This window comes from Episyrphus balteatus, chromosome 3, assembly GCF_945859705.1.
Source record: "Episyrphus balteatus chromosome 3, idEpiBalt1.1, whole genome shotgun sequence".
Lineage (NCBI taxonomy): Eukaryota > Metazoa > Arthropoda > Insecta > Diptera > Syrphidae > Episyrphus > Episyrphus balteatus.
In genome coordinates, this window is record NC_079136.1 from 23,545,117 (window position 1) to 23,570,313 (window position 25,197).

Consider the following 25,197-nt stretch of genomic DNA (forward strand, 5'->3'; position numbering starts at 1 on the left):
TCATCTTGATATATTAATTTTTTCTATTTTTAATAATTTATTCAAAAAAATGAAAAGTGATGTGGCAAAGCCTCCCCAGGTGGGAGGCTTTGCCACGGGGGTGGGGAGGGATTGCCAGTTACCTAAATATCAAAGTTAATACAAATAAAACCAATATTCATAAACAAAACTTCTTTTTAGCTGAAAATACGAAGAAGGGACTGATTTTAAAGGATTCTGCCATCCTCTTTTGAGGAAGCTTGCTTCTGGCAAATGTACCCCATGGGGTGCATTTGCCAGAGCAAAACCTACCCAAAAACGAATGGCAAATGCACCCCACAAGCTAATCTTTCAAAAATTTACTTATAACTTTTTTATAAGTTAAACAGTAAAAAAATCGCTTCTACACAGCATAGTACACATAATTTTGAAAAGATATTTGTATCAAAAAGTAATTTAACACGACAAATACTTACAATTTACAACGGTTATGTACCTTCATATTTTGGTTCTCAACATTAAAAAACTAACACAAGCGTCTAATTTATTTCGTGTCCAGCCAAAAGCTGTCAAACTTTGTGCAAAGTTTTCAATCATAAATGTGCAACACAAAATGATTTTTCTGTATTTAATATTGTGTTGGTTTGGAAAAAAACCTGGACTGGCAAAGGTACCCCACTGGCAAATGCTCCCCCTTCTACCCTAAATTTTAATATTTTAATGTAGGTAACGAATCTGAGAAAAAAAAATATTAAAAGGTAAGCTAAGGTTTTTGATTCTCACTAGATCCAAAAAAGTTCCAGTAAGTATTGGTAGAGTAAATTTATTGGCAAACTGGGTCACCCTGTTCTTTTACGCAAAGGTTTTTTCCAGTTTAGAATTGTATTTTATAAAATTACACTCTTTTTAGGAACGTCTTATTGTCTATAACCAGCAAGTAAGTTAGACCCTTCCAATCATACTTCATTTGTCAAATTATGATTCTTAGTTTAGAAGTTATAAAGGAACAAACTTGCCGGCTAAAATCATCAATTTTGCTAGACCGTAGGCAAGTAAGAAAAAAAAAAGGAGATGGTCTGCTGGCTGCTCTCCTCTCTTTCAAGCTTTCGAAAACAGAAATCAAAAAACCATATTTCTTTTCAAATTATCTTTAAATTTTGCATAAAATAACGACGCATTCATAAAATCCCATAAAATATAGGTAGGTAAAGAGAGCTTCTTACCAAACTATACATGACTGTCTGTGACGATCATCACATCAATATGTTAATTATTATTTCTATTTTCATTAATCGATCATCGTAATTCGTAGCATTTATTATTTTCAAAAAAACATATACAAAATAAAACAAAAATTTATAAAAATTATAATATTGCGGCCTTTCAAAAAAAGCACGAGTGCAATTGATGAATATGTATTTGCAGACAACGGTCGTCGTCGCAATCGCTTCACAACCATCATCACAAACATTCAAAAACGTTGCCAAGATCGTATAACTATTCATTGGGGGGAAATTAATTTCAACGCGAGATAAATATTTTAATTTTCTCAAAAATATTTTTTTTTTTTTTCAGTTTAGTTTTTTTTTTTTTATTTTTTGTCCAACCATTGGTTGAACATTTCTTACCCCTTTACAACCCCACAATAACGACGACCCATGTCTTTTCAATATTATAATGTAATTTTGCAAAACAAATGGCACGGGCGAGACGTACATGTGACGTCTATAATCGCATTGAATACAATAATTCGTCTCGGGGCGCTTGGCTTTCTATTTCAGGGCCGCAGGAATACCTCTATATCAACTACTTCATTTAAGAAAACAAACATTTTAAATGTTTTTTTTTTTGTTTTCTTTTGTGTATATTTTTGGAACTGCACGTTTCCAAGCAAAAATTCGTGTGGCGTTTTGCTGCCTTCGTCAACTTCATGCGATAAATATTTTACGTGGGCAATTAATGTATGAAATGATGCAATATAATTTTACTTTTATTTTATTTTTGTTTTTGATTTTTATTCTGATGTTAAAATTAATTACAGAGTTATTTTAATTAAATTATTTTCTTAAGAAAAATAAAAAAAAATATTTATTTAGCGCATCTAAAAGATTTGTAGGTTGCAATATTGGAAACGGTTTTTTAAAATTTGTACAAGCTCAATCGGTATTAATATTGAAGGAAAGAAAAAATTAAGCTTTGAAGAAGCTGGACAATGAATTTCATCAACTCTTAGACTACCTCTATAGGATGTAGTCTAAGAGCTCATAGCCAATTTTGGGATTGAAGGTACATATAACTAAAATTTCAGCAGGGTAAGACGGGGCATGAAGGACCTCCGTTTTAAATCGGTTAAAATTTGATCTTATCAAATAGTTAAATGAAATAACGAATGAGCCCATCTAGCTCCTCAGTTATTTACAGACAACATATTTTTTTAAAATATTTTTACAGTTAGAAAGTCTTTTCAGCAATTTATTTTGTTTTAACATTTGCGGTCACTGTGGTGTATGTGTAACTTTTTTCGGTTAAATATACAGTAGCGAGCAAAAAAAATGCAAACGAAAGAGGTTTAAAGAGTTTTGAACAAGAACTAAGTTACCAGATTTGGCATATGGAAACTGTTTTATTTTCATTAAACAGATTCAATTTGTGGAATATTTTACTCCAAAACCATTATTTGATCAAAAGTCTACCTAAATATGCGTTTTTAGACGAGAAAAAAAAATGCAAATGTTTTTGTTGTTTGCATTTTTTTTTTGCTCGCTACTGTACCTTTCAAGTGATACATTTTTGACGCAATTGAGCTAAAAACATAAATTTGTATCCTGCTCAGGGAGCAGATTTAATTTTTATATATAAAGGATACATTTTTGACAGAAGGTTTTGTGTCTTTTTTTTCAAGAAATGGTTAAACTCAAGTAATACAACAATATAATAGGGAAAATATACAGGGTGTCCCACAACCACCGCCCAAAATGAAAACCATGGAATCCTAGGGTCATTCTAAGTCGAAAAACTTAAAAGGTAATTTTCTCGTTTTCGTTTCGTTTTTGAGTTAGACGTTTTTTATGATTTTTGATCTCTTTTGCCTTAACTGGCTTTATCTTTCCCAAATTACCTACGTGCGATTCGTAAAATTTAAAAAAATCAAGAATTTATTACAGTTTTATACTGCCCAAGACTTTTTTTCTGCGGCCAACCGTATCTTCGCAATTTTGAAAAATAAGAATACTGAAAAAAAATTTAAAAAAATAAACAAACTGAGTGAATAAAAAAAAACAAACAAATTTAAAAAAAAAAAATATTAATTCAAATTAATTAAAACTTTTTCTGAGCTTTATCTATTTCTTATTTTCTTAACCACAATAGCTCAGAAAAAGTTTCAATTCATTTGAATTAATTTTGCATTTAAAAATTTGTTTTTTTTTTTAATGTACTCAGTTTGTTTATTTTACTTACGAATCGAAATAAAGTCAGTTAAGGGAAAAAGAGATAAAAAATCATAAAAACTGGTATAACACGAAAACTGGACGAAAACGAGATTCAGGAATCCATGGTTTTCATTTGGGGCGGTGACTGTGGTACACTCAGTATATTTCACTATATTTATGATGACAAACATTTGTAGTGAATGTAATCACGGTTGCCACTCGCATAAAAAAATTCCTACCAAAGTTTCCAAAAAAACCTACCAATTCAAAGAAAAACCTACCCAACGAAAATTTTCGATTTTAAGAGAATAAATTCTTGTTTAAAAAAATAAAATGCACGACTGGGTCGCACGAACTTGCTCTTGGAGTTAAGGCTTGGCCACACCGAAGGGTACATACGGTAGCGGTACGGGTAATTGTATGAAAAAAATTCCACATCTGAACGTTGATGTGTCAGTTTTGAATTTTTTTCATACAAGTACCCGTACCGCTACCGCATGTACCCTTCGGTGTGGCCAAGCCTTTAAAGTTGCTTAAATTTTTAAGACTTTTTATATAGAAATTTGGAAAAAAAAAATAAAATTCGTTTAAAAAAAATAAAATAAAATCTGAAATTAAATTGCCCTCCAAAACAAGTATGCAGTTTTGATTGATATATAAACGTGCATTTTTAGAAAAAAAAAATTTCAAAATCGTTAGAACCGTTTTTTAAAAAAACAATTTTTTATAAATGATTTTTTGGAAAAAAACTTTTAAAATAAAATTGTAATGCCATTTTGTAGAAATCACTAATCAAGAATGTGAAGTTAGTGTCAACACAAAACATGAAAATGGATGAGTTCAGACACCAACAATGAGGATACTGCGTTTACATCTTAGAGGATATAATAGGTGTGTTTTTTATTACCACCGGTCTTAAGTGGACAAAAAAAAACGCCTCGGGGCTTAACCTGAAATCTTGGCAGCACTGTATATTGAATGTTCCGAAAACAGCTGACACAACAAAAATTTAGAGTTGTCATATTTTTCGCTTTCGTACTTTTCTTGTAATTTTCATGTATGTTTTACAAAGAGATACAATAATGTATGCTAGCAAAACTATTTTAATACATTTTGTCCTTCCAAACGTCAGTTTTCACGTTTTTAAACAAATTCTAAACAATTTATAAAAAAGTTTGTTTGGTAGCACAGATTTAAAACTCTTCAAAAAGTTAAGCCCAGAGAAATCTCCGGGCTAAACAACTAAGCCCAAGGGGCTAAGGTGTTGTTGTATTTAACATGTAAATTGCTTAGCCCAGACTGCGTTTTTTTTTTGTCTAGTTAAGACCGGTGGTAATAAAAAACACACCTAATATATGGAGTGCTTGTTCCTATACCTAATACATTGTAACGCCATATGCATGGATAGGGGTCGCTGCCTACGTTTTTCAGTGCGAGTCCGGTTCCGCAGCTGTAAATAAACACGCTTGTTGATGACAGCCATCAAATGAAAAAAAATGGAGGCATGCACTGATCGAAAAACTTAAAGAAACTAGATTCCTCTATAAAAGCTCACGGAACTAACAGCACAAGCACTCCATATATTATATCCTCTAAGGTTTACATACACTACTTAATATTATTACTCTCGGTTTAGATGGGCACATTTGTTTTGCACAAATATTTTGGGTAGATTTGACATAATTACAATTTTTTTTGTCAATTATTAAAAATAAAATTATTTTAGAGAAAGAACTCGGAAAAACCTACCAAATTGACTTCAAACCTACCAACCTACCAAAGGTAAAAAAACCTACCCAGTTTGGTAGGATCCTACCCACTCCGGCAACCGTGAATGTAATCAAAAATAAAATTAACAGGACAACGCGTGTTCGATGCATGAAATTTTTTAGCAGCTTAAAAAAACTATTAAAACTATAAAAAAAAGCTATGTCAAAAATGTATCCCAATTCACAGGTTAAATTTTTGACAGCTGAAAACTTATCTTTTCACCTCAATAGTGTCAAAATTTTATCATCGGCTAATGTTCCCAACCGTTATTATTTTAAACTTAGTGAACAAAATTGAGCAGTTTTCTCATAAATTAGGTGTCTATGAATTTATGAGAAAATTTGATGTCTATGAGTAAAAGCCCAAATCACATTTTTGTTAAGTGAAAAAAAAAATAATAATTTTTTGATAGCAAAATAAACTAGTAAAATTTTTAAACTTTGGTTTTTAAAATTAATTTTATTAGTCTAGTAATATTAAGCATAAAATTGGCAAAATCTCGGAATCCAGGGAAAGTCGATGAATCTGTAAAACTAGTATAGGGCTGCATTAAAAGGTCAAAGTTAAAGTTAAAAAAACATTTTTCACCGCTCTGGATTACAACAATTTTTAAGGACAAAAATCATCATGGATTTGCTTCTTTACAGTCCTAGAGAACATCCCCACAAAGTTTGAGCAAAATCTAAAATGAGACAGCAATTCCGATTGAACGCTTTCATACGGAATGACAGTAAACGGTCCTTAAAAGTTGTTGTCATCGAGAGCAGTGAAAAATGTTTTTTTAACTTTAACTTTGACCTTTTAATAATGCAGCCCTATTAGGGTGGGTCAAAAAATTGAAATTCTTTTTTTTGATTTGGTACTCCGAAAAATCGATTGCTAGACACCTTTAGAATATACACACCAAATATGAGCTCTTAATATTAATGGGAAGGTCCTCCGCTTCGCAATTTTCCATTTTTACATCAAGCTTCTACTAAAAAAAATCATTTTTTTTTAAATCGACTTTTTAGCAAATGTCTTCACATATTCTTGTAGGAAATTGAACGCTCTACAAAAAAGGCCCTGCACACTTTTTTCGTTTATCTAACCGTTTAATAGATATTTGAGGTCCAAAAATCAAGAAAATCTTTAAGAGTTCGTTTTTTGTTCTTAATTTTGTAGCAAATTGAACAATTATAATAATCAAACGCGCAAGACATACATATTCATGTAGGAAACAGATTGCTCCACAAAAAAGGTCTTGTTATGTTTTTTCATTAATCTAACCATTCTAAGGATATTCGAGGTCAAAGTTAAAATAAATTATAAAAAAATTTTTTACTTTTAAAAATTTTCCAGTTCACTAAAAATTTATTATTTTCAAATTAGCAAGATGTATCCTTGTAGGCGATTAAACGTTCTACAAAAACTTCCTTGGCATCAAATTGATTGTTTTAACCGTTTAAAAGATATTCGTATCCAAATCACAATGCATACGGGTCATAAGAAAACTATTGGAATTAGTGGGTATTGGTTTGGATACGAATATCTTCTAAACGGTTAAGGCAATCAATTTGATTCGCAGAAATTTTTTATAGAACGTTTAAGCCCCTACAAGAATATATCTTGTTAATTTGAAAATAATGAATTTTCAGTAAATTAGAAAATTTTTAAGAGTAAAAAATATTTTTATATTTTTTTTTTAATTTGACGTCGAATATCTTTAGAATGGCTAGATTAATGAAAAAAGTTATTAAGACCTTTTTTGTGGAACAATCTATTTCCTACAAGAATATGTCTTGCGCGTTTGATGATTATAATTTTTCAATTTGTTACAAAATTTAGAACAAAAAACGAATTTTTAAAGATTTTCTTGATTTTTGGACCTCAAATATCTATTAAACGGTTAGATAAACGAAAAATGTGTTTAAGGCCTTTTTTGTAGAGCGTTCAATTTCCTACAAGAATATGTGAAGACATTTGCTAAAAAGTCGATTTAAAAAAAATGATTTTTTACTTGCTCTATAGGGCAAGTATTGGTTTCGTGTAGAAACAAAAATCGAGGTTTTAATCAAAACCAACATTACGATGATGGAGAAGATCAAAAAAGTGGTTTTCGTCATGCCGTCCGTCGACGCGTCGCGTCGGTCTGTGCGTAAGTGCGTCTGTGCGTCCATCTGTACATGGAGCTAGGGCCTAAACGGATGGATGGATTTGCTTGAAACTTGGTACAGATGATTTTTACGTAATTTCCTAGGACCGTTTTTTTTTTTATTTTTTTAATATCTCCAATTTAACGCATATCTCCCATATAACGTTTTCTAGGTATTTCAAATTTCTCGAAAACGGCTCTAACGATTTCGTTTAAATTTGGTGTGCGCAGTACTCTTATTGATTCTAACAAAACTGCATTTTTAGTTTTTCTCAAAAAATGCCGAGAGCGTAAATATGGCGTTGCCGTTTTTCAAAAATTGACTTATTTTTTAAGTTCATATATTTCATCAAAGCATAAGTCAATTTTTTCAAAATTTACAGACATCATAGGTATTGAAGTGTTAAATGTAAAAAAAATAAAAAAAAAAAGTTTTTCAAAAAATATTTAAAAAAATTGAATTTTTAAATTCTTAAATTTCCAATAGATATTTAAGATAAAGATGCTTTGAACTACAAGAACAAGTACGTGCGACCCAGTCGTGCATTTTATTTTAGTAGAAGCTTGATGTAAAAATGGAAAATTGCGAAGCAGAGGACCTTCCCATTAGTATTAAGAGCTCATATTTGGTGTGTATATTCTAAAGGTGTCTAGCAATCGATTTTTCGGAGTACCAAATCAAAAAAAAAGAATTTCTATTTTTTTGACCCACCCTAAGCCCTATCCTAGTTTTACAGATTCATCGACTTTCCCTGGATTCCAAGGTATAAATCTAATTTTACTCCACTACATACAAAAATATTTTTTGTTCTCCAACGAAATCGATCTTTTTGAAATGCATAGTCATGAAAGAAACTCGATATCGTACTTTTTTTAGAGTATAAAATATTTGTTCTTGAAAGATGTAGCGCATTTTATGAAATTAATAAATGTAACTAGGTATAAGAAACTTGGATCCTTAGAGCAAGTACGTGCAACCCTAGCGATGCATCTTATTTACATTACCAAAAAAAGTGTGATAAACGATCGTAATTGAATCTGAAGCAAATTCCATACAAGTATCTAGTAGAGGTTTATCTCACCATGTAAAATAATTACTTTATCTAATGGATATCCCGCATCTATTTAAATTCCCATAAACAAAAACCAATAAATTGAAAGACACAGCATTTGAATTAATTTATCTGGCGGTATAATATAGCTTTGTTCATATGATACATCCTTGTCGTTATGCAGATGCAGATTGTTTGATAATCCAACAAATGTGTCGTCTAGAATTCAATAAATGCACGTGAAACTAATTACTCTGGTGGTATAATTAGTCGAATCGAACGTCTTTTTTTGATCGATTGATTTAAATTATAAAATAATCAAGAGCTTTTTCCAATTGAATCTTTTTGAAAAATTTATTTACAGAATTGAAATGAAAAAAAAAAAAAAATAAAATACACGGAAATAAGAAAATGCCATTTACGTATTTTCCAGGTGCAATAATGGCTGATTATTTTGATGAACTTGGACATGAACCAACCGGACCAAATGGACCCGAAGATTTTGACAAACATTTCAAGCGTCTTCAGGTGCTTGCTATTATGAATGGCATTGATATTGATATTGAAGTGCCAGAGGCGTCCAAGAAGGCCATTGCAATGTTGCCAGTTCATGAACTGTCCGAGGATGATCCCGATATGGAATGTGCCGTTTGTAAGCAACCAGGAGAAAAGGGAGAAAAGTATAAGATTCTTCCATGCAAACATGAATTTCATGAAGAATGCATTTTACTTTGGTTGAAGAAGGTAAATTTATTGTGTGTCAAAATATTTTTAAAATTAATATTCTTATCATTCTTATCATTTAATAGGCAAATTCATGCCCCATGTGTCGTTTTGAATTGGAAACTGACGATCCAGATTACGAAGAACTTCGCAAGTTTCGCCAAAAGGAACCTGAAAGGCGAGAACGATTGAATGATTTGATGGATTCTATGTTTAGTTAAACAAATTAAGTTTTATTTAATTAATTGTCTCTTGAATGGAATTTGAAAACAAATAAATAAAGGAATAATGGGTTGGGAGTTTAAGAGCGAATTCAAAAAAAGATTTTAAATCCTTGTAATATGCAATTTTTTCGAAAATATATTGAAGCCTGGGAATATGCTACGAAATAAGTGCATTCGGAATCCGAATGAAGGGATCGTCATTTTTTGTGGGATTAATTGTTTCAATTTCATAACGTTCTCATATAGAAAACAGAGTAAGGCAACAGGGATGTCATATTATTTTGAGAGAATTGAGCTTGAATAAAAAGTAGTGAAAAACGATGGCATATCATTTTCACTGAACTTAAAAAATAAATTCAAAGGAATATATGTATATTACTTTCACACTAGGGGTATTCATGAAACCGGGTAAACGTGGTAAATAGTCAATTTGGTAAATGCAGCTGTCAAAATTTGTATGGAAAAACTTTAACAAAATCTGTCAAAATTTCCCGTTCAATTTCATGTTGTGGAAAAGTTTACCATCTGAATCTGGTAAATGTGGAAAACTTTTGATGTTAAATTTTGATGATAAAATAAACTAAAATGACTACAGGGGTGTCAATATATTTACAACAAATATAATAAAATAGATAAAAATAATTTTAAATACTTTTTCTTCAGTTTCTAGCTCCAAATAGACTTCAAATAAATCGCCGTCAACCGCATTTTGATTTTAGAGGCGTGTTTGGTAAACTTTTCCATTTTGCAATGTGGTAAAGTTTTCCCGGTTGCATGAATATTCCAAACTTTTTTAAAAAGTTTTAAGTTAAAAGTAGGTGCAAAATTGTTAGTAGTTTTCTCTTTAAATGCAATTCGAGAGCTTTATTAATTCTTGTCGGATTTTGTAAACTTGGAATCACTTTATGTGCAATTTTTCCATGCAAAAAAAAATCATTATGTTGACTTTTAAATTAACCGCAATTTAATAGGTATCTCTCTTTTCGAAATTAAAAATTACATACAGTTAATAGATGGGTTAGTTAATGCATTTTTATATTTGTAAATAAAAGTCCGTTAAATTGTTGTTTTTGATTGAATAAATCGATTTTTTTTTTTAAATAACGCATAATGTAATTACTTTCAAATATACATATAAACAGCCAATAAATAATAATGACAAAATTTGAAAAATTTCAAAATGAATAACACCCAATTTGATCCCTAAACCTAGTACGCAGATCGGGAAAAAAACAAACTTTATCTCTACAATTTCAATCTCTACAAAATTTTGTTTAATCTCGCACAAAACTTTGAGGTTGGACAAATTGAGTGAAAAGGTAGTCAAATTAAATAATACAATATTGAAAATTTGATAGTCAAAATAAAAACTATAGAATAGAATGCATAAGTTCATGCATTCCAATTTGTGAGCGTATTTTTAGGAACAAACGTCAAAAAGAGGAAAATTTAGCAATGGAACTGTACTGCCCTCAGAAAATTCAGTTCCCTTCGTGAGCATCTTACCCCTTCACTCCTCATCCTTCTTGCCTACAAACTCACTGCTTAGGCGATTGAAAAATCACCGTGTAGCCAGACACAAATAGTTCATCTTAACTTTATTTCAATTGTCTAAGGCCCATTTGCTCATACGGAATTTGATTCATAGCTAGGTCGAACATAGCTCTTATTTTTTACTTAGTTTATTCCAAGTTTCTAAAAAATATTTATGTTCAACCTAGCAATGATTAAGTTTCATGCTAGAAATCGCTGGGAATTTTAATTCAAATGTCAAATAAATTTTAAATTCAATTATTTTTCATGTTTTATGAATTTTTTTGATTAAATACTAATAAATGTGGTTAAATATTGAATTGTTTGTGTGTATCCTTTTATCTTTTTTATAAAAATTACTAATATTTCGAAAATTTAAAAATTTTTATTTGACACAAGATTAAAATTAAAAACGTCACATAAACCTAAAATTGTGAATAAGTTGGATAAACTGTCAAATTTGTGTGCTGCAAAATCTTGTATAGAAAATTTTACCCTCCACGGATGATTAATATGGCAAATATGTTTGCACGTAAGTTAAGTTCAATTTAAAGTAATCTTTTTTAGTACCCGTGGCATTTTTTAAGCCATATTCCCTCGTATTTTGTAAAATAAATTTGCTTAAGTAAAACATAAACTGCTTAAAGGCTTGGCCACACTGGAGGGTATGCGGTAGCGGTACGGGTAGCGGTGAGGGAACTTGTATGAAAAAAATTCCAAACTGACACATCAACGTTCAAATGTGGAATTTTTTTCATACAAATATTGTTACCGCTACCCGTACCGCTACCGCGTACCCTCCGGTGTGGCCAAGCCTTAAGTTCTACAATTTCTTCCACTTAAGTTATTTTAAACTTAAAGGAATTTATGACACAATTTGAAGTTCGTGCAAACCATTATGTAGAACTTAAAGGTTTATGTTTCACATAAATATTTAAGACTCGTTTCAGCAAATGGGCCTAAGTTTTGCCGCGCCGGCAAAATAATATGCTTCGAACATTATTTGTCCGGGAAAAATTAAGTGGAGACTTTTTCCTTGCAGCTGCTCCCTGCTCAAGACAAAATTTGTCCCAGAATATAATTGTATGAGAAATATAGCTTTTCCCGGTCTGCGTATACTACGCTTTAAGTAGCGGAAGGGAAAAAAGTGTTCGAGCAATATACATAGGGATTAAGCCAGTAAAACTTGTCTATTCCTTAATAGACCAGTGCCGATGCCTTCAAAAACATTAAAAAGTACAAAAAAATCATAGTAGAATGAAACCCATTGGAAAAGGATGAAAATATGATATGATGAAAATTAAAGGAAAAATAAATTACGGGCGAGCCGAGTTCGGGAAGTGGGTGGGTTGAGTTTTTAATGGTAAAAAATGGTATATCTCGATTTGCGGCAAAACTACAAATCCTATAGAAAAAAATTGTATGGCAAAGTTGTAGGTAATAAAAAGATCTACAACTTTTGTATCGAAAATTTTTTCACATAACCTCAAAATTTATGTGAAAAATTCAAAAAACCGAGCTTTTGGTTTTTTATTTTTATCTTTTTCAAAAACAAAAATTTTTCTACGAAATTTGGTGAAAACTTACCTTATTATGTCCCAAATACACCGTAATTTATTTGATTTAAAATATTAATTTGTTCACCTTATTTTGACCTAATACCAAAAAATCACCCTAATTTTCAATCGAAAATTCAGGTGTCAAAATATCAGCTTTTTTCAAAAAGTCGGTGGGCATTTCGTTCGTTAAAATGTCTATTTTCTGATGGTGTAAAAAAAATTTACATTAGTATACTATAGAACATGTTCTAGTAAAATTCAAAAAATGAAAAAAGCTTGAATTCGAAAAAATTTTTTTATCATTGTTTACAATTTTGGCCTTTTTATTCAAATTTACACTTTAATTACTCAAAAAACGTAAGATTTCATGTAACATTGATAAATCTTACGTTTTTTGAGTAATTAAAGTGTAAATTTGAATAAATAGGCCAAAATTGTAAACAATGATAAAATTTTTTTTTCGAATTCAAGCTTTTTTCATTTTTTGAGTATTCTAATGTAAATTTTTTTTACACCATTAGAAAATAGACATTTAAACGAACGAAATGCATACCGACTTTTTGAAAAAAGCTGATATTTTGACACGTGAATTTTCGATTGAAAATTAGGGTGTTTTTTTGGTATTAGGTCAAAATAAGATAAACAAATTAATATTTTTAATCAAATAAATTATGGTGTATTTGGGACATAATAAGGTAAGTTTTCACCAAATTTCGTAGAAAAATTTTTGTTTTTGAAAAAGATAAAAATAAAAAACCAAAAACTCGATTTTTTGAATTTTTCATATAAATTTTGAGGTTATGTGAAAAAATTGTCAATGAATAAGTTGTTGATCTTTTTATTACCTACAACTTTGTCATACAACTTTTTTCCATAGAACTTGTAGTTTTACCGGAAATCGAGATATACCATTTTTTACCATTAAAAACTCAACCCACCCACTTTCCGAACTCGGCTCGCCCGTAATTTATTTTTCCTTTAATTTTCATCATATTCACCTCCTTTTCCAATGGGTTTCATTCTACTATGATTTTTTTTTGTTTCAAAAATTATCGACCCTGGTCTATAAAGGATGACTGTGTCCACTTAACCAATCATGACCAATGACAAAAACACCGCTTACAGCATGTTTTTATAAAAATATTACACGTTTGTTGTTGTTTTTTTAAGAGCAAAAAAGACTTATAGGCCACTTTTTGGACATTTTGAAATAATTTTTCTACGTTGTAAATTACGCATTCAATCATCAATTGTTTGAAGAAAAAAACAGCTGAATTCTCGATTTTGAAATGAGCAACTTGTAATATCTTGGCTTTCCCATGAATAATTTTGAAAATATTTCACACAACAAGCTCAACGCCACATTTGATTCCAAATTCATCTGTTAAATGGGCATTCCCTTTACAAACAAATTTTTTCTACAAAACAATACTATCACTCCTTTTTTAAATATTCGCAAACGGCATCACTTTTCCTATGCAATTTCTACTCTACATCCATTTTTTGCACACACACAAAAAAAAAAACAAAAAAAAACAAAAAAAACAACTGTCACAGTTGTCAAGTATACTTGTTGTGTGCAAACTGCAAAATACAAAATATAAATTTACCGTTTGTTTTTAGCTTGATGGATTAGTGCGGTTTTCGTCGTATTGCAAATTATTGATAAGAACTTGAAAATCCTATTGATTTCAATTATTCTATTAAACATTATTTTTCGAAATTCAAGTTAAATTATTGAGTGAAATAACTGCACATGTAGTGAAACCAAAAACAATGTTACCCACAAGTAATACCCAGGCAAAACTCTTCGATAAGAAGTTTGTTGCCTTGACTTTGAGAGATGTTAGACGATGTGAAAAATGCAAGCGAGGATATGATACAAAATATCGAATTTCTCCAGGTAAATTAAACTTGTTTTCTTATCAATTATTTCAGTTTTTTTGTTTGATAACAAAGATGCGTCTTTAAAATGGTCATAGAATACATAAAAAAAAAACATGAGAATGCCGACAGTGCAAGAGCACCTCTTAAAGCGCATGTCTCCAATTCCTATTTGGATAGAATGTCATTCATTTTTTTTGTTATTGTTGCTTGTCGGTAAAACAAAAATGTGATAAAGCCGCCACATGTTGCTGAAAACATGGTCATATGCGGCGAAGTGCAATTATGTTAACAAAATTATATTTTATGTGAAAAAACGAAAATAATTATTAAGATTTATAAATAAACGTCTTCTAGTTTATATTGCGAATATTCGCAACCGCATCTAGGGTTGCCAACTTTTTTAAGAAGGAATAGAGTATATTTGATTTCAGAGACGAAAAAAAAAGAGGGCTCAACTTTCCTTTAGGGGCGCACGAATTTTATTACGCGAATAATTTTATTTGAAAGATTAATGACTAAAAGTAATAAAAATAACAATTTTAAAGTTAGGAAACGTATTTTTAATTAATTTTTTAAAGTTCATTTTTTCATACAAAATGCATGCAAATGACGACCACGAAGAAAAAAAAATTTTTTGAAGTTCTTTTTACATACCCAAACTTATGCCCACCTCAAATCCTATAGTGAGCTCAAGCAGGGGGGTTGCAGGGGGGCAGCATGCCCCCCATACGAATCTCACTTGTATACGCCTTAACCTTCAAATTCTTCGTGGTCGTCATTTGCATACATTTTGTATGAAAAATTTTAATATTTATTTTTTAATCATATTTAGGGGTGTTTCCTAACCTTAATATTTTAAAGGTATACTATTGAGACCTTAAGCTCACCTTAATGGAAAGTCGCCCCAAAAAAGAGTACATTTGAAAAAAGAAGAATACCATTCATTTCAAGTCTTGAAAATGTATATTTTGTTACTTCTTGCAGTATATAACAATATTTTTAATATACATATGTGTATAACCCTAAACGGTCAAATTCAAAATTCATATAAATTATGAGCTCATTTTTGATCAATTTCAATGCAGCCCTATTCCTCTCATCTCACCACTTCATTTTCAGGACCCAAAATACTCTCTCAGTGAATGCTGTAGTTGTAAGAACAGATAGCAGGTATATAGCTCAAAATTTTTGCAGTTACCAATATAATTCATCGAAATAAAAAGAAATAAGAAGCTGAACTCAAACATAAATACCTTGATTTTTTACAAAAAAAAAAATCTAATGTTTTGAGGTCTTAAACAAAACAACAAATAAATTAAACTAATATTTCTGGAAAAGTAAAAAATCCTTTTTAAACAATTTTCTTTAATTAATACCTATTTAAAACCGTTTTTGTAAAAAAAAAATCAAGGTATTAATATTACAGTGACGGACAAAACAATAAGACCACCTCTATCACTCTTAAAATATTCTCTCTATCTCTTTTTAAAATGAAATAAAACGGCTCTTTTTACTATATTCTGCTTAAAATAACAGAACTATTATGAAATAAAAGAAAAAGCACATGCACAGATAATTTGATGCAAAAAATAAATGTATAAACTAAAAAAAACTCTCAAATCGTGTGGACAAAACAATAGGACCAAGTGAAGTCATTTATTTTTGTATTACCTAGGATTCAAATTTTAAACAATATTTTAAACAAAATACTATTGTGAGATCATTTAATATTAGTGGAGCAAAAAAAAAATTGAGAAAACATTAAAATGGGTCGTGGAGTCCATTGTTCTTCAGCCGTGAGGGAATTGATGCATTAACTGACAAGAGAAGGCAAATCAGAAGGGGAAATTGCCGAAACTATTGGTTAATTAAAAAAAGCTTGTATTAAACGCACTAGAGCCCCCAACAGAAAATTTTAAAATAGGAACAAAGCGAAAAACTTCACAAAAACACGTCTTAGAAAAAATGCGATTTTCATAAAAAGACACTTTCAAGTCATCTTCGGACATTAAATTAGAGCTAAAATTGCTAATAAGTGAGAAAACGCTCAGCAGAATACCATAAGAAAAGTACCTCTTCAAAAGAATCCCCAGGGAAGTTTCACTCCTCAGCAAGAGACATCGCAAAAACCGAATCAATTTTGCAAAAAACCATTTTAATTGGATTGGTCCAGATAATGAAGAAAAATGGCGTAATGTTCTGTAGCCGGACGAAAGTAAAGTCAAATTAGTGGGATCACATGGCAAAAGATGGGTAAGGCGCCCAGAGAACGCAGAATTCAAACCGCAATACACAAGAAAAATGCTTAAACACGGTGGTAAAAACATCATGGTGTGGAGGTATTTTTCAAATATGGCTTTAGGAGCATAGAATTAATGTTATGTCTTGGTTTGTCCGATCGTCGGACCCAAGTCCAATTGAAAATTTGTGGGCTATCGTTGAGAAGTCATTGGGTGCAAAAAAGTCGAGAAATAAGGATGAGTTGCGGCAAAAACTTCAAGAGGCTTGGTATGCAATACCGAGACACACTTCTCGAAAATTAGTCGAATTAATGTCTCCAAAAGTATGTACGGTGATGGCAAATAAGGGTTTTTCGACAATATATTGGTTTTGACCACAAAAAGAATTGAAATATGAAATATATTTCAATTCTTTTTGTTTTGACCGCTTTAGAAATCAATTTATTTTCGTATTTATTTATTTTTTTTATTTAAACAAAAAATCTTGCTAGGTAATGAATTGATTTAAGCTCCTGATACTGTAAATTTTATATTAATAATTTATTTTCTTTTAAAAACAAATAAAAATATGTGTTTTATGATTTGTTTTTAAAGTAAGACGAAGTGGTCTTATTGTTTTGTCCATCACTGTATATAAATTTTTTTATTTCGATGAATTATATTGAAAACAGCAAAAGTTACACCAGTTCAAACATTGGAAAATCAAGAAAAATAGCATCAGTTGCGTGTCATATTTTTCTATTAAAAAAAAACAAAGTTTAATTTTTTGAAAAAAGCTTACTCCTTCCTTTGATTCAATTCCATTCCAAAACAGAATTAAAAAAAATAAATTTAAACAAACAAAACAAGTAGGTTATACTAAAACAACGACCAAAATTATAGTGTTTTGTACTGTCTAAATTACAATTGTTCATATTTAGTAATTATAAGGTCGAATATTTTAAGCCTCGTTTTCTTTTTCATTCAATGTAATGGTCTGCGAATGATTTTAATGCAAAAAACACAAAAAATGCAAAAAGTCTTAATTTTAATAGAGATTTTTCTTTCCGGGCAAAAAAAGAGCCCATGTGAAGGAAAACCATCTTCATAAAGAACACTTTAACCACAATTTCTATCTACTCCACAAGGCAGTGTTCCTAGAGAACAATTATTTAGTAGATCGGGCTTAACCCTTTGTTCCCGGAGTAACTTTTTTTAAATTTTTTTCCACGAAAATTACGAAAAATTGAGAAAAAGTTTTGATATTTTCTAGTTACACACCAAAACCAAAAAATAATTATTGACCTAGTAATTACTAGGAATGTTTTGAGCTGAGAGTACAAAAGTTGAAGTCCATTTTTTAGTAAAAAAAAAAAACTAAAAGATAAAAATGCGCGTACAAACCAATTTGTTTTACCAAAAAGTCTTATTAAAATAGTATTTAGATTGGAAAAGCAAATTTTCTGATGAAAAACATGTTTACATATTCCATAGATTGAAGAACAACTATAATCATTCTCTTTCAGTGTTACCGTTATTTAATTTTACAGCTATAAGCTTAATGCTCCTTGAAAAATTGAGAAAACCCTCACAAATCCTGCGTTTTTTTAACTAAATATTAACAGATATTAAATTTTTTGTTGGTCGTACTACTCATACCGAATGTAATAGCTCATGCAATAATTTTCAAATTTTGGTTATTGCAATTAAAAATTATTAATAGGTGGTGTGGTTTCATGGTAAAACCACTAGGAAGCAAAGGGTTAATTTACCAACCGCTGTGTAACCGACTTGATGCAGAGAAGGTGGTGATATTATCTAATGCACCTATTTTTTTATTTCTCTTATTAAATAAAAATAATAAAAATGTAATTAATAACTGTATCTGTATCTGCAGATGTTAACTATCATTCGCATCCACGGATGTGAAAAAATTCCACATCCTCGACATCTTTAGCTCTATTCCATATTGTCGACACAACGCCAAAACCGCGAAACTGCATTTTCGGACATTTTCACTTCAATGCGTCATTTTACTTGTTATCTGTCCCTCTATTCAATGCGTCGATCCCAATCCTCCATCTGTTGAGTAGAAGCCTAAACTATCAATTTCTTTCCGTTTTTCCGATACTACAATTTTGCAGATTCGTGGTTTTGGCTTTGTTCGTGGGCACAATAATAATCAATTTGAAAATATAACTATGGTAATCAGTCTGATTGAATATTGGTCAGAGGTCAGGTCGGAGTCAGGTCAGTCTTATACTTTTTTTTATAAATAGCTGGGAAATTTATAAGACTAGGTAGAGGTACCTACAGCTTGACAACATTTTCGATATTCTAAGGGAAATATCTCAAAAACGTGATGTGATACAGTTTTTTTTGGCTTCGGATTCGAGTTTAGCACACAAAAAACCTATAGAAAAGTATGTTTTGGTTTCTGTAACAAAAAAAAAAGTTTAATTTTGTTGACCAGTGTAATCTAAGAAAATTTTTCAGAAATTTACCTAGTTCAGCCCTTGAAATACTTTTGTCTGTCCAAAAATATTGGAGTTTTGATTAAGAATACCTGTTTCCCCGCAAAGCTCCTTTTTGCTTGTTCTAAATTACTAACGGCCATATTATTGACTAATTTCAAATCATGTTTTGTGAATGTTAGAAGTTGCAAATTTTCCCAAACTTGGTTTGTTTTCCCAAATATGGAACAAACATTAAATTCTCTTCTCACATGTTCCCCTCCGTTCCCCATCTAGAATGGATTGACAAATTAACATTGAAACTCAAGTCCAGAAGCTGAATTGGAAAGAGTTACAAAATGTAACATTGCATTCAGGAATGATGTTGTGACATCATAATGTTACATTTTGTAATTTTTTTTTCATTTGGGAACGATGAAAGTTAAATTTTGTTAACAATAAATAACATATAAGAACGCACTTCAGTGTTATCAAAAAAAATTAAAAAAATAACTATTATAAAATGTCGTTTCAACAGTTGTTGAACTAGTTTACAATTCAGCGCACATAAAAAAATTTAAACATATTTCAGAGTATAAATAATTTCAACTTACCGTACAGCGGCACTTCATTTATTTTATTATTAATTTACTTTTTATTGCATGCAACCACATTTTTAAAAACAAATAATAATTCAATTTAAACATTTGCTTTAATTGGCTTTGAAAATAATCATTTTGGGTACATTATGTGGGAGGTAATAATATTTTTTAGCAATCGTTTTTATTATTTTTTTTTTTTTTCTTATCAAGACGAGTTCTGTCTCATAGAAAACTTTCAATATGAGTTTAATCTCATCCCTGTGAGATTAACCTTATCAAATGAGATCTAACTCCTTCAGTTATCCTTTTGTTTTTTGCATACCACCTTAAGAAAGTTCTTATAAAGGTGAATAAAGAGTTCGATCGCATATTTTTGCAAATGACCCAGTGAAAAGTGAGATTGAGCTTTAGCTCATTCTTTTTGCATAAGAGCCCTTATGTTAGCATATTCACGTTAAAGTTAATCAAGTAGCTACATATATTTTCTTGTAATGTAACTTCAAGCAATAGAATCCTTTGGCTTCTTATTAAATGTAAGGTACCTAAGATTTTGAATCCTTTTAATCTAATTTAATGTATACCTTCCTCTTTATGCAAGAAAAATGCCCATTTATGTCCATATTATTTTTAATTAATTTTATTTTCCAGATAACAAGCCAAACAGTAGTCGGCCCGTACTTTTAAATTGTGGTCATAACATTTGTGAAAACTGCATTTACCAAAATCGCCATAACCTCCAATGTGCTGTTTGTCTTATCCCCATCGAACTTGAACACACACGATGGCTAAAAAAAAGTTACGATCTAAATTTTTGCCTCCTCGGTCAATTGGCAAATTCAATATCATTTCTATCATCTGAACCAGTTGGCCCACCTATTGCCGCAGGTATGCTAGCCTCGGAATCGTTTGTACAAAAATGCAGTGAATGCGAACAAGCTCCTGCAGTTGGAATTTGTATGAATTGCAAAGTTGATTTCTGCAAACGATGCTTTACTTGTGTCCATCAAAATAGTAAAGTTCTAAAAAAGCACAAGCTCTCAGAGTTTGAAATGCAAACATTACAGTTACGCATGCCAAAAGAAAGATTTTGCAAAACGCACAAAAGAATTTGTGATAAATTTTGCATAAATTGTCAAAAATTATATTGCAATCAGTGTATTCGAATAACACACAGTTCACATCATGTCAATAATTTAAATATAGAGGTAAGTTGTTAATAGAAAAAAAAAATGGACTACTTGAAATGAATGAAATGAATTTTTACTAATTAGAATGCCCAACACAATGATAAAATCATCAGTTTTTTGGAGACAATGAAACAGACACGTGAAAACATAAGAAAGGCACAAAAGGTAAGTTGTTTTTAATTTTTATTTAAATTTAATAAATTATAGGTTTTATAATATTTATAACAATATATTTTAATACATTTTAAATTTATTTAAGTTTTATATCTAAGAAAAAAAAAAGTAAACAAAAAAATATAAAAGCCTTAAAAAAAAACACCAATAAAGTTCATTCTGATGAAATGGCAGCTTCAATTTATTTCTTAACAGCTAAGCAGATTGCGAAATGAAGAAAAATACAAAATATTTAGAACAAAAATGATTGTAAATAAATTTTAGTTGACTATGATTAAATGATAAAAGATTCTTTTATGTTATTTGTTTACATGTATGAATATCAGTTGGGTATTTGAATAAAAAGTTTCGAACTTTTTTTTCTTTCACTTGATGAGATGATGATGTGAAATTTTGAAATATTTATTTTTCTGTGCAAGTGATTAAATTAAAAGGTAAAAGCAGATGACGTTGGTGTAACAGCGCCTTTGATTTGCGCTATAGTTTAAATCGAAAGTTAGAAAAATACGGACTAAGTATAAACCAATATAAGACATAAATGTATACGGTACATAGTGTTATTTAACCAACCCCTATGAAATAAGCTAATAATACTCAGCAAGACTGAAGCACTTTTTGTACGAATCGATCAGAAGGGAAATTCGTAATTGGAGTACGCTTTATTGCCACATCAATCAATTTATGGCCGGTAAATGAAATGTACGAAACACCAGTAATATACATAAAAAGGTTTTTCATTTTATAAGGCAAAAAATAAAATGTGAAATGTTTGCGCCTCGATTCTAAGTGATATAAAACATACAGTCAGTCACGAAATTATTGGGCCAAATTTTTGTCTTGAGTTAATTGTCGAAAAAAGTGAAGAAGGAACATATAAAATGTTTTGTTAGTTCGACAAGAAAAACCAAACAAAATTTATTTTCTTCCTTAAAGAAATAATTGTAAAACACAGTCGTTGACACCACAAAATTATTGGGCCAATATTCCAAAATAGAGTTTGGTCACTGTAGTTTAAATTTAACTTCTGTATCAGTATTTTATTGAATAACTATTTTACATTGTACAGTTTTTAGTCCTCTTCATAAAGTTTGAACCAGGTTTTGCAAGCAAATAATTAATTTTACTCGATTTTCCTTATAGTAGAATATTTAGTGTATTTGTGAAAATAACGGTTAATTTGTGAATGTTAAGCCTAAACGTAAGCCACAACACAAAAACAAAACTAAATTTAGTTCTAACCTGGGGATGCGACTATGTTAATAATATGTTTTTTTTTGGTCGCTGAAACTGTCCGTTTTACTCGATCACGTCAGGTTTTCTAGATAAACTGAAAAAGAGTTCACAGACAACCTGACTCAAACATCTTTTTTGAGACTTCAAATCTGGTTTCAGCGACAAACATATAATTAACATATTTTTTGGCACCCTCGGATCATACAAAACAAAATTTTTTGTTTGTTTTTTGAGGTTATCTCGAAAACCTGACGTGATGGGGGAAAAATTGACTTCAGATTCGGTTTCAGCGACCCAAAAGACATATGATTAACACAAGGTCAGAACTTTTATTTTTGTGTAACTATGTTATGGAAATAGAAAAAGATAGAAACTTAACAGTCCTATTTAAGTCTAGACGCCTGGTTCTAAAAAAAAAAAGATGTGCCATGTGCTCATTTTTAAAATGAAAGTCGGCGCTCTAATTAGGCGCTTGTCACGAAAATGGCTGGTGCTGTGGTTATTAGCTTACATTTAATATCCAAACTCTCCTGTGCAAGGCGAGAAAATTTCAAAACGATAGCGCCCATAAAGTAAGCGACTTGCAGTGTTTAATTACACAATAATTTTGTAAATTAGATTTCTTTATAATAATAATATAATCAAATCAAGAATTTGATTTTATTTTTCAAAAACTAGGAAATTTAAAAGTTTTTGGTGAATGAAGCAAAAACAAATTCAAGATAGACTTGGATAGGTTTTGAAAACATTTATCAACCGATAGTAAATTATGGTTCCAAAGTATATGTTGGAAAACAGTCAGCCATACTTATAAATTCAATTAATTTTCAATTAAAATTTTCAAATCAATTCATTATAAACTTAATCATAAATTTACATTTTAATAGTACATAATACAAAAAAAAAAAAAATAATAAATAGTTTTTATTTTTTTCACTAGTTTTTAGGTATTTCACTTTCAATTCTTAAAACTTAAATGATATAGGTAAATTTTATTTATCACACACACACACGCACGCACACATTTGAGAATCAGTAAATATAAAAATAAAAATAAAAGAAACACCTAAGTATCAACAAATCTATTCTCCGGTATCAGATGACCAGATGTTCCATCCGATTTAATTTCAATTACTTCAACTTTTTCTACGCTAACCTTATCGCCCAACATTGTCGGACCACTACTATCCGACGATTCATCCTCTTCCAATTGCGCGTTATATGGCAATTCTGTTGTCGACACAACAATTGGTTGTTGACTCAATGGCAATTCTTTTGTTGGTGCTTCGGTTGAACTTTCCGCTGTCGCACCTTGACCGCTACTATTGTCACGGCTAGCAATGCGCCCTGTTTCTTCATCTATTAAAAGATTTTTTTCCGAACTTTGTTCGCCTACAGTTGATAAATTGTCGCCACTTAGTATGTCGTCCTCTGTGGGCTTCTTTTTGGGGGTGTTTCCATGCTCGATTGGACCTTGTGTTACATCATCGGCAACAGTATCCTCTGTGTCGCCATCTTCGCCACCACGACCCTTGAGCTTCTCGCGACTCATTTTCTCTTCCATCTCCTTGAACTTCAGAGCCAAATACCTGGAAAACAATAAAAGTTCAAAAGCCATTAAACACTATTAAATTGTAAGGGTGTGTGTGTATGTTGAAGGAACCTAGGAAGCTTCACAATTTATCATCAATACACATACTTATCAACAAGGGGCCCACTATAGTCCTCGGGAAACTTGGGTGTAAATGGTAGGATGTACTTGTAAAGGCGTTCATTTAGCACATATAGCTGTGGGGTTGTTGCACATTTGACGTTGAACCACCAGTCGCAAGTTAGAGCAATCTAAAATGAAAATAAAAATAAAAAATTAACGAGGTGAAAGAGAAAATAAGAGCGATGACAAAGTTTGCTGTAATTTTTGGCTTGAAGCAAATAAATTTACAATGTTTCCTTCCTTGCTACACGCTAAGTTCTATTTTAGCACGAAGTGATTTTCCAATTAAACGCTAAATGAGGCAAAAAGGTTATTCAGTTTAAAGCTTTCTTAATTAGCCAGGTGTACACTCGCACATACATAGATGAAATTATGACGATGTGCTACAACACTCTTGGGGTTAAATTGTTACGTCTCTCACATATATCTAATTCGTGGAGTGTAGCAAGGACTTGTGATTCCTGGAGTAGAAGCAACTTAAATTACTTAATTAAGTTAATGAAGAACATTTGTCGCAAGGGTAGAATTTTGTAAAGAGTTACAACGAAAGAGAAGACAATTGCATTTTCATTATAAATTTGTGCATTCGTAAAGATGAATTTAAGTTTTAGCTAAAAATACAATTGCAATTAATTTGATGAATGTAACTTGGATTCATAAATTAAACTAGGGATTCAGATTTTCATAAATAGGTTTATTCCACGGTAGAAACAATTAAATTTTAAGTAATTCTAGAAATAGAGCAGCGCTATTTTAAACAAAATTGCCACGCATTATAAGTTCTTTTTCTGATGAAGCTACAACTGTGTTTCTTGGAATCCCAATTGAAAGCAATTCATATTCCTTTGAACTTGAAATTTTTATTGAAAAGAATGTATCAATTTTCAATGCTTCAAAATATTAATATTTAGCTTCAAATATTTTTCATACTAAAATGAGTTGTTATTTTAAGTTTGTTTCTTATAGATTCGATAGAATTATCTTGTCTTGGATTATTAATTTAAAAAATAAAGCAGAAATTGCAGATTAAAGCATCAAAGTGCTATGGCCTAGTAACTTGACGTCAATTATTTTTAGCACCATGATTTTCTGACAAAGTCTTCATGTATAAATATGTAATACGGATTTTTGATTTAATTTGGAAAAAATGTATTTAAATAACAATTGATAACAGGCGATAGTCAGTAGTTGATAGTCAAAATCGACGATTTATAGAGCAACATTGTCGTTTTTTGACTATCTACTATCGACTATGGCGTTAGCTTTGAAATAGTCAAACGTACTTGGTTTTACATATATTGATAAAATGGAATTTTTGGTTGT

General features: G+C 30.6%; 3 protein-coding genes across 9 annotated transcripts in view; 2 read left to right on the forward strand and 1 right to left on the reverse strand.

Annotated features, from left to right (window-relative positions):
* The window catches only part of LOC129916960 (E3 ubiquitin-protein ligase RNF181 homolog), a 91,999-nt gene extending 82,677 nt beyond the window's left edge, over window positions 1–9,322 (forward strand). For all 5 annotated transcript variants that reach the window (XM_055997227.1, XM_055997228.1, XM_055997229.1 and 2 more), the window contains 2 exons: window positions 8,800–9,110; window positions 9,176–9,322. In XM_055997227.1, the coding sequence (XP_055853202.1) occupies window positions 8,808–9,110; window positions 9,176–9,310 (438 nt within the window). In that variant the 5' untranslated portion in view covers window positions 8,800–8,807 and the 3' untranslated portion in view covers window positions 9,311–9,322. The remainder of the gene's footprint in view (window positions 1–8,799; window positions 9,111–9,175) is intronic.
* A 4,640-nt stretch (window positions 9,323–13,962) lies between these two features.
* Window positions 13,963–25,197, forward strand: part of LOC129916565 (uncharacterized) — a 210,202-nt gene continuing 198,967 nt past the window's right edge. The window contains exons 1-3 of the mRNA XM_055996579.1: window positions 13,963–14,308; window positions 20,215–20,771; window positions 20,838–20,918. Coding sequence (XP_055852554.1) covers window positions 14,182–14,308; window positions 20,215–20,771; window positions 20,838–20,918 — 765 coding nt within the window. The 5' untranslated portion in view covers window positions 13,963–14,181. The remainder of the gene's footprint in view (window positions 14,309–20,214; window positions 20,772–20,837; window positions 20,919–25,197) is intronic.
* LOC129916566 (uncharacterized) overlaps window positions 22,904–25,197 on the reverse strand; it is an 86,365-nt gene continuing 84,071 nt past the window's right edge. For 2 of the 3 annotated variants that reach the window (XM_055996580.1, XM_055996581.1), the window contains exons 8-9: window positions 23,860–24,002; window positions 22,904–23,749 (exon numbers count right to left, since the gene is read on the reverse strand). In XM_055996580.1, the coding sequence (XP_055852555.1) occupies window positions 23,227–23,749; window positions 23,860–24,002 (666 nt within the window). In that variant the 3' untranslated portion in view covers window positions 22,904–23,226. The remainder of the gene's footprint in view (window positions 23,750–23,859; window positions 24,003–25,197) is intronic. The other variant, XM_055996583.1, reaches the window with a different exon arrangement.